The 15,694-nt window shown below is 52.7% G+C and overlaps 6 protein-coding genes across 6 annotated transcripts; 3 read left to right on the top strand and 3 right to left on the bottom strand.

The window, feature by feature from the left end:
- Positions 1-151: 151 nt before the first annotated feature.
- On the top strand, positions 152-1,288 carry B0H65DRAFT_464085 (uncharacterized protein). Its single transcript, XM_062826745.1, has 2 exons — positions 152-799; positions 862-1,288. The coding sequence occupies exons 1-2, from the start codon at positions 469-471 to the stop codon at positions 912-914; spliced, it is 384 nt and encodes a 127-aa protein (XP_062681276.1). The 5' UTR covers positions 152-468; the 3' UTR covers positions 915-1,288.
- A 93-nt stretch (positions 1,289-1,381) lies between these two features.
- B0H65DRAFT_464083 (WD40-repeat-containing domain protein) lies at positions 1,382-2,409 on the top strand. Its single transcript, XM_062826744.1, has 3 exons — positions 1,382-1,475; positions 1,530-1,566; positions 1,689-2,409. The coding sequence occupies exons 1-3, from the start codon at positions 1,473-1,475 to the stop codon at positions 2,321-2,323; spliced, it is 675 nt and encodes a 224-aa protein (XP_062681275.1). The 5' UTR covers positions 1,382-1,472; the 3' UTR covers positions 2,324-2,409.
- On the top strand, positions 2,383-2,880 carry B0H65DRAFT_182195 (uncharacterized protein). Its single transcript, XM_062821522.1, has one exon. It carries the CDS (start codon positions 2,480-2,482, stop codon positions 2,789-2,791), a length of 312 nt encoding a protein of 103 aa, XP_062681274.1. The 5' UTR covers positions 2,383-2,479; the 3' UTR covers positions 2,792-2,880.
- A 349-nt stretch (positions 2,881-3,229) lies between these two features.
- B0H65DRAFT_442162 (uncharacterized protein) lies at positions 3,230-4,600 on the bottom strand (the record flags this gene model as incomplete). The annotated part of the gene is made up of 2 exons (XM_062825565.1): positions 3,230-3,661; positions 3,713-4,600. The coding sequence occupies 2 exons, from the start codon at positions 4,598-4,600 to the stop codon at positions 3,230-3,232; spliced, it is 1,320 nt and encodes a 439-aa protein (XP_062681273.1).
- Positions 4,601-5,403: 803 nt separating this feature from the next.
- B0H65DRAFT_464077 (uncharacterized protein) lies at positions 5,404-7,145 on the bottom strand. Its single transcript, XM_062826743.1, has 2 exons — positions 6,880-7,145; positions 5,404-6,307 (listed from the first exon to the last, which is right to left on the bottom strand). The coding sequence occupies exons 1-2, from the start codon at positions 7,040-7,042 to the stop codon at positions 5,667-5,669; spliced, it is 804 nt and encodes a 267-aa protein (XP_062681272.1). The 5' UTR covers positions 7,043-7,145; the 3' UTR covers positions 5,404-5,666.
- A 3,444-nt stretch (positions 7,146-10,589) lies between these two features.
- B0H65DRAFT_442161 (uncharacterized protein) lies at positions 10,590-11,080 on the bottom strand (the record flags this gene model as incomplete). The annotated part of the gene is made up of 3 exons (XM_062825564.1): positions 10,590-10,730; positions 10,865-11,004; positions 11,047-11,080. 3 exons carry the CDS (start codon positions 11,078-11,080, stop codon positions 10,590-10,592), a joined length of 315 nt encoding a protein of 104 aa, XP_062681271.1.
- Between the last annotated feature and the right edge of the window lie 4,614 nt (positions 11,081-15,694).

Here is a 15,694-nt window from a genome sequence, read left to right as displayed (position 1 = left end):
GCCGCCCAGCTCGTTTGATTGGCCCTGTGGGGTCAGTGCTTCAGGAACACCCGGATTGGGCTTAGCAGGAGCTGCACTGAGCGCTGCACAGCCTGCACTAATTGCACTAACACAACACAACCTGGGGGACCTCGAATGGTCCGTGTCACCCATGCCCGAATTTTTTGAGACGGGTGGATCTCCACGATGCCGTCCCGCGCGGTGCCAGTCTCGACTTTCGGCCCCGGCAGAAGAGGCACCTTTTGGTCCAAGATCACACTCCGCTCTCCGACCACCGATCCCGATTCGCGATCCGACCACCCAGAGACAGCACCTTGACGGCCACAGCAGGGTTTGGAATTTGAACAAGGGAGGGAACACACTACAGCTGGGACAAGCCACGACAACTCGATTACTTTTTGCGCATATCCGAAACCTCCATCTCGAATTATCGATCTATACCCAGCAACCCGATCACCGATCTTCAAAATGGCCGCCATGACTGCTGCCGCCCCCGCGATGCGGCTGTTCAACCCCTCGACCTTCTTCCAGACCCTCAGGACACAGCGCTTCGGTGTCCCCGCCCTCAACTTCGCCGTTCCCGCCGCCGCCATCTCGCTCCTCCCGTCGATACCGTCGCTGCTCGAGGACATCTGGGAGAGCATCCTGCGCGCCGTGCCCAAGAAGAAGACGTCGCACATGAAGAAGAGACACAGGCAGATGGCCGGCAAGGCGCTCAAGGATGTGACACATCTCAACAGGTGCCCGGCTTGCGGTAATCTCAAGAGGATGCACCACCTGTGCTCCAACTGCTTGGGAAGTATGTGAAGGACTGGGATACCGTCTTGGTGCTAGGGAGATATGCTGACTGAACACCAACAGAGCTTAAGGGCTTCATGGACCGTGATGGTGGTAGCAACGCCAAGGCATACTAAGCGGCGCATGTTGGTTGGGGGGAGGAAGGGAATATGGGATCAGGGCATGTGAAAATGCCCGGGCGAAGAATAGCACTTAACTGGTTGCTATTTCCCTCCCATGATACACACCACCTGTGTACGATATAGGTGTCCATGTGTGAAACGAGACAATGTATACTATCTTGTACATATACCAAAAGTGTCTGCGCCGGTATCGACGAGAAGGGCACCGGTAGCGCTCCCAGGATACGGACGATACCACGACTTTGAAATCAAACCAGTAAAACTCCAAATTCGCCTTCAGATGGAATATCAAACAGCACGTGTTGACATTCTCACTAGTCCCATGTTAAAGGTGGATTCCATATGCGGATAAGTACGTACCTGTTAATAGAGGCTCGGAGCACCCCAGCTAGCACCGCGGATGTGACGTCTTGAAAGCTGCAGCGGCTGCCCCACCATTGCTTGTCTCCAACACCTAACAGAACCACTTCCATTCTCCAAACAACTTCCCTTTCCGCAACAACTTCCTGTCGCAAACCACTTTACGATCGCCTCGTATATGGACAGGTGACAATGGTGAGAATTTACGAAGTCTACAGTCAACGCGCTTCAACACTAACCCTTCTACAGTCGAAACAATACCTAACCCTCCACACGGTGGACCAAGGTAAGCTTTCCTTCCTCCCTCCCCTCCATCCGTCACTTCCCCATCAATTCCTCCTCGCCGTTCGCAACATCCATTCCTCACGAGAGAGTCGCGCCACAACTAACACCAACCCATTCCTCCAGCCCACCCAACAGAAATCTTCTCCCTAGCCCCCACCTCCAACACCCTCATCTCCGCCTCCGGCTCCTCCCACCTGCTCATCCACAGCACCACCACCTCGCCCACCTTCCCTCTCACGCAAACCCTCTCCAACGCCCACCGTCTCGGCTGCCACCACGTCACCACCGCCCGCAGCAGCGGCCCCGGCAACACCTTCGTGTCCGTCGGTTTCGGCGGCGAGACCAAAGTGTGGCACCGCAACCCCGAATCCGATCAGTGGTCGCTCTACTGGACACTCCCGACACCCGAAAACAAAAAGGAGAAGGGCGATGTCTGGGCTGTGGCGCTTAGTGCGGACGAGGGCTATCTAGCTGCTACGACGAGCGATGGACGGATTCATGTGTGGGATTTGGTGGGCAAGGAGAAGATACAGAGTTATGAGACGGGGGCCAGTGCAGGAGGTGGTGGTGGCGGTGGTGGTGGGCAGGAGAGTGTAGGGACGGGAAGTTTTGCTATGGCGGTGGATTTGTCGAGGGATGGAAAGTTTACGGCTAGTGGGCATGAGAATGGCGGGGTGTATGTGTTTAATAATGATGCGGGGAGGATGGTTTATTCGCTTTCTGGTAGGTTTCCTCCTGGGTGTGGACGTTGGCTTTGAGGGGGTTGTCTACGGGTATTGTGGTAGTGGGAGAAAACGACTTGCTAACGGGTGACGAAAACAGGCCTCGCAAAACCAGTCCGCGCCGTCGCCTTCTCGCCAGGCTGCAAGCGTCTCGCCGCCGCCGGCAACGCAGGCATCATCGCCATCTACGACATGCAGCACGGCGAGCACGTCGCCAACCTATCTGCCACCGGCACCCGTCCCGCGTGGATCACCTCGATCGACTGGAACGACACGGGCGAATACTTGTTGAGCGGATCGTTGGACGGCAAAGTCAGAGTGTGGGATGTAGCGAGGGGTGTCTGTGTCGCGACACACAGCGAGACCGAGAGTGCCCTCTGGTGCGTGAGGTGGTTGCCAAAGTCGGAGAAGGCACTGGCGCCGGGCATGGGCAAGGGAGAGATGTTTGTGGCGGCGGGGGCGAATAGGAGTTTGACGTTTTATCGGGAGGCTACTGGGTCATAGGCCACATAGGGTGATATTTAGTCGGCCCGTTGACTCGCTCAGATCAAAAGAATGGGATCGTGAGTTGGATTGGCAGAGGAGGAGTGGAGGAATTCGGCCAAGAAGACGGGAGTCTACGGTCAGAAGTTCAAGCATGCTGCGCATAGAGCGTTTACAAGGGGTAGAAACATAGCTAGATATGCTGTGTCTTGAAGATACTACCCATCAACGCATCATCCTCCAACAAGAAGTTGTGGTATCAAGTCAGGCTGGATGCTCGCATGGAGTCAGTCCCAGGTCGGTGTGTCATACGAGAGAGTTCAAATCAACTACGACCCATGAGCATCCAGGACGACCTGCCATATCCTCTGCCTTCCGGCTTACAAGAGACTATTATTTGTATTCTGTGAGAGGGGAGGGATAACCTGACGTAAAGCCATAACAAACAATCACCAAATTTTATCCCCAAGCTAATCGATGTTCCCTAGCAATCTCACGCTGAAAAGCAGACCACGTGAGGCCAATGTCATACTCAAAAACAAGCCCTATCTTAGGCATCCGTCCGTACCGCGACTGGGACGATGTTTCCTTTTCATTGACATTTTCCGCCCACAACTTCTCGAAAGGCTCCAGAAACTGCAAGAGTGCCTTTTGCAACCACTCTCGGTCTTTCAGGTTCGTCCATTTGTACCCATTGGGAAAAAGCTCCTCTTCTTCCAGACGCCGAAAACCATCTTCTGTGAAGTACGGCAGGAAACCACTCTTAATTATGGGCGCGAGAAGACCCATCCGAGGCGCCATCCATGTGGTATTCCCACGAATGATGTGTCGACTTAAGCCCAACCCTCTCATGTCCACCGTGCGACCTCTCCTGTTGAGGTCTCGAAGAAGCTGTACCATAGGGAAAGTATCTCCAACTTCTACGAATATCCTCGGACTCACTTTGTTGGCTCTATTTTCTGCAAAGTCTTCACCAGACGCTCGATCCGCAAAGACTCCCCAATTCCGAGCTATGTTCCGATCGACGAGGAAGGGATCCGACAATGTGGTGTCAACACATATCATGATCTGGTAATCCTTTGCCTTCTTCAGCAGCTCAAGCAACGCATTTAATTTGAGGCGGTCTACCTCTGTTTCCAGATTTCCTGGTGGTAGCCCATTATAATTTAGTTCTGGCCAACAGACAACGATCAAAGGCTCATCCTCCTCAAGAGGCACTTTAATGTCCGCCACGTTATAATCCAAGTCTGGGATTTTGATTGTCATTATACGTGCGGCGTATCTGGACAGCCATCGGAATCGACTTCCCCTTTCTTGATTTAGGTCCGGACCTCTGGCCTTGCTGTATGCCGCATCGTACTTTTGCAATGCAAAGGCGCGCGATTCTTGACATAGATGGGCCAGCGGTAATGGAGGTCGGCTGCTCAGCAAGATATCGGCATAAGTGGTCCTGGTGAAACGGCCATCATCTCTTCTTGCAGGCCGGAGGGTCTCGTACCCGTTCGCAGGGGCAGGAGCTCTTGCCTTGGATTTCCTGTGGCAGACGGATGTTATCACGTTGGCTTGGAAGATGTCATCTTCGGAGCCGAGAACCTCGCTCCAGATCAGGTCGCGGACCTCGCGGGGAAGGGACCAGAAAGTGACGTGGTCTTTTCTGGCCGTCGCTAGCTGGGTGACATGAAATAGAAGATTGCCACCGCTGGTATAAGTCGTTGGCACCGCTGCCATCCGCTGCTGGTTATCCTTCAGAGCCGTAGAGTTGGGTTGATTGGTGATCTCCTTCAAATCATCGGCCGGCTCGGGTTTGTTTTTTTGGTGATCCTCGGTCATTCTGTGTGGAGCATCAAAGCTTCTGGTCCAGGAGCCAAGAGGTAGCCTGTTGAGATACTGTGGCGAGTTAGCGGGCTTTTGGTAGGCAGATCTGAGCTCAAGTGATGCTGACCTGGCACAGAGGAGGAAGATTCTTCGCCTGGCGACAGGATCACCTAGTACGGCGCCTATTCTGATAGCTCGCGGTCGGCTAGCTGAAAGACCCACAAGCGTGGAAGGCGAAGGAGTGTCGAGTGGTACTTGGAATACGCAAAGATGGTGGAACGAACAACCGGGAGGTTGGCTGTCTCTGTGTTGGGAGGACTGGCAAACGACACCAGGCTGGAAATTTGAACAGCACGAGATGTGAAAGCCCCGCCTGGTAGAGAACGGCTACTCCGTCAAGAGGGATTTGAGGGAGAGGTGATGGCAGACTGAAAGAAGGAAGAGAGCTGAGGTGGAGTGCCGTGAAAATCGGAAAGGCAAAAGTTATAATAGCATACGTAATCCGCCAAACTATCCGCCCAAGTGCACCTTCCCAAATAGAAGGACAATCAGCAAGAGGGGTTGAAGTTAAAAATTTCCACCCGACGCCCAATGAAAGCAACTACCGTGCCATGTACCTTCCCGCGGAGCGATGTGCCAATGGAAACCCGGATATACGATTTCATGTCAGGACGTTGCTTGGGCAACTGCCCTCTCGCATGAAATTTGCGAACAACTGAAATGAACGAGGCTTGCCTACCAAATGCAGCAGAGGTTCGAGGGATGGTTCAGTTGCTAGTTGAAGAGACGAGGAAGAAGTTTGTTACCTCGAGACATCTGGTCAACTTGTTTAGGTCTTTCTACTTCCAGTTTGTTTTCTCATATGTCAGTCTCGCTACCTACACTACTCCATGAACGACCTTCCGTACCTTTCAGTTTACGTACACATCATATCATCTCTCCTCTCGTCTCCGTCATCCAGTCTTCACCGGAACTCCTAACATATCCATCCAGCCAAACGCACACCAGTAACCCTTTCGCCAATTCACAAACAAACAAACAAACACACACCAACACTAGACCCTCCCAAGAGAACCGCCACTCAATAAATCCTATTCCCATACTGATCCACCCTCACATACCTATCATCACTAATCAATTCCAGCCCATACCTCCTCCCCCGCGCCGCCATCTCACAATACGCCCTCGACCCAGCCAACGCATCCTCACACAAATGCCTATGCTTCGCCTTTGCCAAATCCACCGCCGTCTGGATCTCCTGCGGGCACGTAGCAGGGAACATCTCCCTCGGGATCGGACCCAACTTCGTCCACCCTCCCATACCCATCACATTACCATAGTATCTGAGTGCAGCATTCAACCCCTCAAACCCCCTGTCCGGCTCCCCGGCCGTTTCAAGAGCCATGTATTTGATGAATCCCTGTTCGGTCAGGAAGGGGGTTTGCCCGACTCCTAGGGCTCTCATTCCCTCGGGGATTTCTTTGTATTCGGTGGCCATTAGGTTCGTGAACCAGGATGGGATGAAGGGGCTTGTAGAGACGGGAGGGGGACGTTGAGAGGGGGGAGGGCGAGGACGTGGAATGGGGATGTGGTGGATGCCAAAGGCTTGGAGGATCGTGCGAAATTCCCAGTCGGCTTTGTCGAGGGGCGTTAAGGCGGCGAAGGGGTCCGGGATGCCGGGGACGGAGGGGGCGGTTGACCAGGGGGTTTTGTTGAGTTTCCCTGGGGTGTGGGGGCGGGAGGAGTTAGTATTGGCTTCCAGGTTGTGAGCTTTGGGGAAGGGTCGGAGTTTTTGAGGATGCGCACGGCAGAAAGAAGAAGCGATATGGAGAGAGGGGGGCAGTGGTTGCTGGGAGTAGGGAAGGAGCGACGCAATAGGGGTCGTGCCTTCCCCGGGTAGGAAGGAGGTGGAGCCGCATCCACGATGAACACACAGAAGATACTCGTCGATTTTGGGCCCACGAGAAGCGATGAGACATCATTTGACGTCCCAGCTCGTTTATCAGAGCCTCTTGCTTAAGAGACTCCTCACGGAAAGGATGAAGATGAAGCCACATGAAGGCCAGTGCCGGTATCGGAAGTAGTCATACTCATGACGTTTCCTTCCTTTTCTCCTTTCCCAACATTCTCCATTCCTTTGCTGAGCATTTCACCCCCTTTTGACCTTCCGTTCCGACACCATCTCATCTTTCCTCTGTTTTCTTCCTATCCACCCCCTTTCCGCCGTCCCTCCCACTTGTGCCTTTGGTCTCCGCATAATTTAATGAGAGAAGAGGAAAAGGAATAATACTCACAAGCATTATGCTCCACCGCGAAACCCTGCACATCCAAAAACTCACTACACTTCTCCGGGCTCAACAGCTTTTGTCCATTCACCGCCGACGCCATCCCGTTTCCATTAGCCGGTCTCATCTCGGGCGTTTGCTGGGCGACCAGCATCTCGAAGAAGGATTTCATTAGGGCTGTGAAGATCAAATTGGGCGAGCCGTTGGGTTGGAAGAGGGGGGTCCATTTGTCGTAGGGGATGGGGCTGGAAGATGAAGGGGGAGGGCCGGATGGGGGAGGGGGGTTGGAGGGAGGGGGAGGGTTTCTGTTGCTAGGAGGAGAGGTGGGGGGTGGAGGAGGAGGGGGGTTAGAGGCTGAGTAGGAGAATGAGGATGAAGGAGGAGGGTTGGAAGGGGGAGGAGGAAAGGTCTGATGATGTTGTTGCTGCTGGGCTCGGGGTTGAGGCTGCGGCTGTGACTGTGACTGTGGTGATGGTTGCGCTTGAGCCGAAGAAGGTTGAGGTTGAGATGAAGATTGCCCCGAGGTCTGGGCCTGCGGTTGCGGTTGCGGTTGTGGCTGATATGGTGTAAACTGTGCAAAGAGTGCCTCGAAATCCGGTGGCGTGTGCTGCGCTTCGGTCTGTGCTCTGAGAGCCTCGAAATCCGGTGGCTTGTACTGGTTGTACTGCGCTTTGAGAGCCTCAAAGTCCGGTGGGGTATACTGATATCCATTTTGTGACTGCAAGGGAAACGGTGGATTGAACTCAAACTTTGGTGCTTGAAACTGTTGTGGCTGGAATGGCTCAAACTGCGGTGATGAGAACTGAGGCTGCGGCTGCGCCTGTGATGAGGAAGACGACGAGGCTTGGGGCTCCGGCTCCCGCTGCGGAACAGGCCGGCGAGTCACCCGTGGCGGCAGAGGAGGGCTTTGACCGGAACTTTCCCGAGACGGCGGTACGTAGCTGTATGGCCTTGACTGTCGCTCAAGAACCGGTGGTTGCTCCTCGTTCGTTGGTCGCCTTGGAGGCAGGAGAGGAGGAGGGGCCTCATTGTTCGCAGATGATGGCCCCGGTCCTGACCCAGGGCTTGAGAGCGGGCTGCTCACCCATCCAGGAGGACGAGGTGGGATAGGTGGTGGCGTGTCGTTGTTCATTGTCGTTACTGGTGACTCAAATGATCACGGATACTCGGCAGCAGAGACTCTGTGGAAACAAGATGGAGATAGTAAAACGGAAATCATGAACTTTTCTGCCACGGATTGTGATGTTCGATCAACGGCGTCGTTAGAGATTGTAAATTATCTCGTCGATATTGCAGTTGCTCTGGACTGCGAGGCTGTTATCTTGTCCGGTCTCCCCCTCAGTCCTCACAGAACCTCACGAAACTGCCTGACGCGGGACAGAACAAGGCAGCTGAGGCTGAATTATTGGGCCCAACCACGTGCAGAATTGTATGGATGGATTGATGAGTGGACAAATCCTGACAAGTCCTTCTGCAATGCTGCTCTGATAACGTCACTTTTTCTTCAGCCGCTTCTTTCGGGCATGGTAGGTAGGATGTTACTGACCAAGTGACGAGGCAGAGCTATCGCGTTAACAAGCTCTGCTGTCTCCCGTTATCGTCAACCCATAATTAATCACCTCGGATTTGGAGTTGTGCAGTGTTTTATTGAAGTGGTGTGACCTAGGAACTCTATTGAAGGGGCGCCGCTCGCTTCGCTGAGACGGGTTGGGGTAGTGGTAGGCGAGATGTCACTCAACTGTTTTCTGGCGGAGTGGGCGCCGAAGGAGACTTCCTTGTACGCGCAACCTGATAAAATATTGGAATACCTTCACTTGAAGATTCGCAGTCTTCTGCTTGTCCATCATCTCGCAGTCTTTAGCCCGTCCGTCATCGCGAATGGCGTCTGTATCTGTCATCGCCTCGCCAAACTGAGCTTTTGAGTCTTATCTCCAGTCCCTCTCCCATCCGTTCCCCTCGCTTCGTCATCTTCATCCCGTCCCGTCTCAGGCATTCCGAGATCAATCCCCTTCTGCACCATCCTCCTCAAACCGCAGCACCACAACACCACACCACCATCACAGCCATCATCAATCACCATCATCCTCGTCGCTCTTTCGCAGATCCTATCTCTCCATCCAATAAAAAGAGGGCAGACCCGACCAGCCCCAATCCGTCCTAGCAACCATCTTTACTTGCTTCAAGCCTGCATGATTCGGAATTGGGCAGGACGGGCTGAGACGAGGTAGACTGACCAATACTATTGATGCCAAGAGCGTTGCCAAGAGTTCTGTGATGCTGTTAATGGAGAGCGGGATGTTGGTGTGGTGATGCCGGTTTCCCTTGCCTTCTCTTCTGTGATTCTATCACACGCTTGCCGTCTTGCAGTTATTCCGTGTTTTCGACAGTGTAACCGGGGAGTAGAGAACGGTGGAAATAGTGGTTAGCTTCATCGCCCAATATTTGCGGGCGTGAGCATTATCGGCGCCGAATCGGCCGGTCCAGATTCTCTCGTGAGTGAGGCCGGGGAAACGAAAAGTTGGCAACCCATGGCATTGCAGGCAGGACATGGGGAAGTTGTGAGGGGAGTGTGACTGACGGCACTGAATGATACTCCCGGTTTCCTCAACCCGGCATAGCTAGGTATTTTTCGGGATAGTATCGTGAAGTAGGCCCTTCACGCCAAAAGTAGCGCACTTCACTTCTTTGCCCGAACCTTGGCTGGAGCATGCTGACGATGATGTCGCTTCGGCCGCTTGGACGAATGACGATCGGGGATGATGCAGAAGGGCAACGCGTCAAGGCTGTTTGGGACTCTGGGGAATTGGCCACTTGGGTGGCTTGGGTTAGGGGACGTCGTCGTCGTCGTCCACCCAAGTTGGACTTGTGTCACTTTTTCTTGCTTATGTTTGTGAGTGTGTCGTCGTAGTCCGATGTTACTAGTTTCTTTCCTAGCTTATTTTCAGTCGGTGTATTCGTATGTTTCCATCTTTTCGAATGTTTCGAGTTGAATTGGTGAAATCAAGAACCCGTAGCGATGTGATGCAACAGAGGAAAGAACGCTCACCTCTTGGGTCCTAGGCCCTTCCTCTTGGCAATCACAAAGCCCACCAGTTCGAATCCTACACCCCGCTATCACACCAAATCACCCTGGTTCCTTCCAACAATCGTGAATCCCGTCCCTCCTTCCTCCGAATCTTTCGACCCAGCTCCGCGGAGACAGGCAAAACGGGCTTGTTCGTTCTCTCCAGATTTAGGAGGCTTGGCTGGGGTCAGATTCTGGGAAAAGCATGTGCAAAATTGTCTCACTCGTGACGATCCCCGTGACGATTCTCGTGTTGAGACTTGTCTTTCGCCAACAAACACCAACAAAGGTTAGCGCAAGCAACCCCAGTGGAAGCCCGAGGAAACCCAGCCCAAGGATCACTGTCAATCAGTGGACCACAGCGCTAAATCTTGCAGTTGCAGCTTGTGCGATCCCTTCTTGCATGCAGTGCAGGGCAACCGGGAATCCACCATCGACGACATGTTTCTTTGCTCCTTTTGCTCACTTCTCAAGCTGTTCATAACGCCTTCACATGCTCGATATCAATCTTGATTCAATGTCTTGGAGCGGGTCAGTATAGGGTAGCACCGGGACGGGCTATCCATTTTGTCTTACATATCGCAGTCCTAGCAAGCCGGGATAAGACCGGAGGAAACCCAAACTTGGCCGATCCGGAACCACCAATGCCTATCTCTCAACCACACCAGAACGCGCGAAAGCTATCATCACCACCCAAGGTCGCCGATGAAACTAAGCGACTCGGCGATTTGCGCTGTGATCTCTGATGAAGGTGATGAGGGAGGTTGGAGGGGCCGCTGGAGGTGACGCTCCGGTTCTAAAAAAAAAAAAAAAAAACAAGATCTCCAAGAAAGCTCAGCCCAAGCTCATAAGGGAATTCAAGATTACTTTCCAAGACGAACATTCCTTGGAGCCTTGTTAGCAAATGTCTCAGAGCCACCTATCTCTTACCCATCTCTCGCGAGCCTGGGTCAGACTAACATAACCCATTTCAAACCCCACGTGGTAAGGAAGCCATTCAAATGCTCCGAGACCGAGCAACAACCCCAGAAGACTGGGGCCGAGAGTGACCCAGACGAAACCTGCTTTTCCTTGTTTGGATGTTAGTGTAGTCACAAGAGGAAAACCTTAACCACCACCCACAGCTGAACATGTGAGGGGAGTCATGCTAAGGGGTGATAGTGAGATCTTCGGTCGTATGGGGTATGGGGTCTTGAGGAGGGTACATATGTAGATGAAACGCCGACGGAAAGCCGAGATCAGCTGCAGCGCTGCCGAGTGAACCGAAGCCGAAGAGAGAGGATGTTGAGTGAGAAGATAGGTACTTTGGGGATACTTACAGGCTTTCGCATGGTGTTGAAAGAAAGGAAATGCCGAAAGAAAAGAAAAAGAGGAAGAAAGATGATATGGGTATCACCAATGCTAAGCGTCGCAAGTATCCCAACCACAAGCCCCGGCCGGCCGGCCCCTACAGAAGACTCACAAGAATATTTGGCAAAAAAGTATGCTATACCAGTTCCATCCCAACGGTCCTTGGTCCTTCAGATAACGTATCATATCTGACTAACGTGCGGGTTTCCCAAAGGGAACACCCAACCCATGCTCACTCACATATACCCTTTCCCTCGCCGGTCTCCAAAAAAAAACTCCTGACAAAGTAAACAGGCATGTTCTTATCGTATCTCATATCTCATTGCGATTAAAACCGTTCACATGAACAAGTACTCGCACTGAACTCGAACCGTGATATTGTCTTCGCCGGTCTTCAATATTCTTGTGTGCTGCCCTTCCTTTCGTTCATCTGTTAGCCGTCCATGAATGCATGTATTGATCACCGCGACTGTTAGCAGATGATCCTCTTCCGCCCAGCACCAAGATGAATCTTTCATCTTAAGATTCACGTCTCCAGATGAACCGGAACGCGCGTTTCGTTGGAGATAACAGCCTTTCCAACCTACCAGCCGATCTTGCAAGTTAAATTCACATTGATCATCAGGAGCCAGGCAGAGTGAAACTTACAAGACGACTGACTCAGAATTCCCGTCCCCAGTTGTGCCACACCTAAACCTTTTCGACCAACATTTCCGATTAGCGAGTCATTCATTCACCCAGGCAGCCAGCCTCTTAACTCTCTCACTCACTCAGCCAAGGCTTATGCGAGACGAGGCTTGGCTTGGTGATAGCAGCCTTGCAGTCGGCCAGTCATTCTCAATCTCAATCTTTGAAAGGCTTAGGCAGGCTCTCGCCTAAACATATCAGGCCATAACATACCAAGACTTGGCCTGAAGGACTGACTGATGCTCCGCGGGGTGTGGCATACCCTTCTCAACACGGAGGGCACCGATTAGCGAAGTGAACAACCTCTCCATTCAGGCACCGTGCCGGCCTCTTGAGTCCTGATTCGCAGATTTGTAGGAGAGCAGAGCATTCATTGATGAAATGATAATAGCCTTCCATGATTTCCCGCCGAGCATGAAGCACAGCGACGGGAGACAGGAGGGCTCGGATGAACAGTCTCAGACTTTCCGGGAGTGTGGCACACCTAACCTACCTCTAAGCTCAGCAGACTGCCAGACGAGAGATAAACCTCCATGGTGAAGAAGCTCGGACAACCAGTCGCCTTGTCTGGTGATTCAGTAGGTACGGTAGAAATCGGTCTCTGGCCATTCAGGTAGTCCAGGTAGTCAGGTAGTCAAACGATCAAGTGAACAACCACCCACTGCAGCCAGCCGCTTGACACTACACTCTCGCCTGCCTCCGCCGGATCAAGCCTCACCTAGAGTTTAAGTCAACGTGTTGTCAGTACCGTAGGTATGGGACTTCCAATATCAAGGCCTCCTCCTCACGGAATAAGTTTTGCCTCCGGATCTCAAGGTGTGGCTCGGTGTAAGTGGGTGTGGCTACTCACACTGAGATATGTATCTCGGCCATAACCAACCGTAACCACACAACAGGTCTAACAGGTAGCCACTAGACCTACTGGTCATTATCCCCGGTCAGTCAGCCACTTTCTTCTTCCCTCCCATGAACGGGTAATCAAGGTGAGGTGAGACACTCCACCCACACCACACGCGCTAGAGGTTATGTGAGACACAGCCCGGCTCCTAGGCTTGACCCACTGCACTGATGAACATGCTAGCTAGGTTTGGTAAAGGCTAAGTTGGTGGGCAGATCGGGTTGATCGGATGAAAAGGTGTGACACACGGCGGACGGCAATAAATGACAGACTGGATGGTGAGATTGATAGGAAACGGTTCGGATTGAGTTTGTTGGTGGTGTTGGTGTCGGTGTTGGTGACCACTAATACTGACACTAGCCAATGACAGGGTCAGGAGGCCATTTCGAACTGCGCTGAGCCCTTGACACCTTAACACCTTGATGCCTCACGCTTCGAGACGCTCACGCCTAGGATCACATTTGTTGACATGTGCTTGCCCAATGCTCAAGGAGTCAAAGAAGTGGGAGGTAATATTGGTCTATGTCTGCTGAGCTGAGAACCTCTTGGAGGGTGTAGGTTTCTCATGCTTGTGTGCGTTCGTGTAAGATGATAGGTGGGAAGGCATCCTGATGATCCACTTTGAACCACCGATGCCAATGTTGAAGGCCAAGGAAACGATTTATCATCAACCTGGGAACGAAAGAAGTTGATATATCGCAGTTTGAAAGGGAGGGTATTCGGGCTGACCGTGAACAGTAATGCCGAGAGGAGATGGACATATCTCGCTTTTCTCTCTCCGTGCGTGCGGTAGAGGTAAGCAAAAGCTCACTTCAGTTGAGCCTCGACTGTCAAAATGCGAGGGTCGGGCACAGTAAGGAGAGACATACTCTCTACGGCACAAGAAGGGTACCTAGAAAATGGTGATAGTGATGCCCAGACTTCTGGAAGACTGCAGTTGTGTGAAATGACGTGCAGGAGACCATGGATGGAATGATGGATGTCAATAGCCACTTCTAATCTGACGGGTGATGATGATAAATGGAAAAGACCATACCAAAGACAAATGAAGAATAGCACCCCGAAGAAAAAAGTTTGTTACCGGTGTGAGAAAAGCGGCTTACCGCAGATGGGGTCCGGACGCCTTGAAGGCAACTTAATCGGCGTAAACGGATGAGATAAAGGCCCGGTCAAAAAGCCAAGTGGATGGAAGTGGTCTATCGTAAGTACGAAGCACCCGAAAGCTTCAACCGCCGAGCTGGAAACTTTGATGAACTCTGCAGTGAGTTGGGAAAGAGATGATCAAGAAAGGGGACAACGTGGTTGCAATGCCTTTCTGATCCGTGCACTTGTGGCAGTGATGGCACTCAACCAGACACGCCAACCGCTCAACCAATCACTTGACTCTCCTCTCGTGACACTTGCCTGCGAGGTCCGTGACGGGATCAATACTATGGTGTGGTGGGTAAGTTAAACCCGTGGGTCAGGTCGTTGAACACACAGTGCCCACGAAGCTTTGGCTGTGGTGGTCCGTGCAGGGTACCTGACAAGGGGGTTTTACTTTAGCTCGCAACCGCAGTATCTCGATATAGTGGTAGGGTTCCTTCCCTACGACTCTCAGAGTCGCAACTGCCCACCACCAAATCGGCGTAATTCCTGTCCTCGCACCGTCTGAACATTGATGATTGTCAGTACCTAGTGGTGTACACTCTCACTGGCAAGGTACGTAGGAATCGGGCCATTCTCCATGTAAATCTTCATCCCATCTCTTGTTTGCCCCCGGTTTTTCTAGTATTTTTCCAGTGTTTTATACATACCTGAAAAAAATACTGACGATCCCCGCATTACCCGTAAAATGCGTTGGTAACAGAACCGGGCGGCTCGGAGGTGATGTGTAATTGTGTCCGACTTCCCGGAGCCCCCCTTTTCCTACATGATGGGTAATGAGACCCGGTTGATGATGGGATGGCTTCATGGTAGTCAAGTGGCGAGAGGAGAGGTAGAAGCAAAAGGCCATGGGTACCGTCCCCGCTTCTCCCGCCTCTCTCCCACCGCAGCACCGCAGCTTGGACAGTGACGAAGCACCGTGGAATCCGGGGTCGGTCGAAACTTGGGGCGGGCCCCGCACCCGACGTCAGCATTCCTTCATTTAGTGTACATGGCGACTGCGCCGGGGGACATTTGGGACTCCAAGGCCGCGGCTGCGGAGAACAAACCGGCGTCGCGTCTCAGCACAGTCGCGCGCTTTTTAGCAAGTTTCATCGTCGGATTGCAGTGTCCACAGTGAAAAGGAAATTTCCGGGCACCGAAGGGTCCGACCACCTTGCTCATATGGGCAAAGATGGGACGTCGTCCGGTGTCTGGTCTTCTCCGGGTCCAGGCTAGGTGATGGATTGCTCACCACGGTGACCGGATGATGGATAGGGTAGATTGACTGGATTGACTGGCTGACCGACGGCCGGCTGGTTGTATGCCTGGCGGCTAAGCACCTTAAGCACCTCACGCAGCTGTCCGTTTGTTGGACATGGCCGCGTGGATGGGAAGGCAAGAGTCGGCTTTAGGAATATTATGATGATTGATTGATATACCAGGGTCGGGACCCGGCCGAGGATTTCCATTTGGCACGTTTGGGTTGCGAGTGTGTGTATGGTTGAAGCAGCGGGAGAGACGAAGCACCTGTCGCTCGCTTCCTTAGGCTTGTTGTGCTCGGTAGTCATCCTGTACCCCTTGTTCTGTGTTACGAACAATCTCTCTCGGTGACTGATGGTGGCGGGAGTTATTCAGAAACAGAGGAGAAGTCGGGGCGCCGGAGCATGGCGAGATGTGTGCGGAGACCTTGGTTCAAT

Source organism: Neurospora tetraspora (assembly GCF_033439725.1).
Source record: "Neurospora tetraspora strain CBS 560.94 chromosome Unknown B0H65scaffold_4, whole genome shotgun sequence".
Lineage (NCBI taxonomy): Eukaryota > Fungi > Ascomycota > Sordariomycetes > Sordariales > Sordariaceae > Neurospora > Neurospora tetraspora.
Note: the sequence above shows the minus strand (reverse complement) of the source record. Positions and strands in the feature narration are given on the sequence as shown.

Excerpts from the sequence above, each read along its gene's own strand:
- B0H65DRAFT_464077 (XM_062826743.1), bottom strand. The coding sequence starts at position 7,042 with ATGAAATCCTTCTTCGAGATGCTGGTCGCCCAGCAAACGCCCGAGATG. Across the intron at positions 6,308-6,879 it reads CGCGGTGGAGCATAATGCTT|GGAAACTCAACAAAACCCCC; the intron begins GTGAGTATTATT and ends CCCACACCCCAG.
- B0H65DRAFT_464085 (XM_062826745.1), top strand. The coding sequence starts at position 469 with ATGGCCGCCATGACTGCTGCCGCCCCCGCGATGCGGCTGTTCAACCCC. Across the intron at positions 800-861 it reads GTGCTCCAACTGCTTGGGAA|AGCTTAAGGGCTTCATGGAC; the intron begins GTATGTGAAGGA and ends GAACACCAACAG.
- B0H65DRAFT_182195 (XM_062821522.1), top strand. The coding sequence starts at position 2,480 with ATGCAGCACGGCGAGCACGTCGCCAACCTATCTGCCACCGGCACCCGT.
- B0H65DRAFT_464083 (XM_062826744.1), top strand. Across the intron at positions 1,567-1,688 it reads CCTCCACACGGTGGACCAAG|CCCACCCAACAGAAATCTTC; the intron begins GTAAGCTTTCCT and ends CCATTCCTCCAG.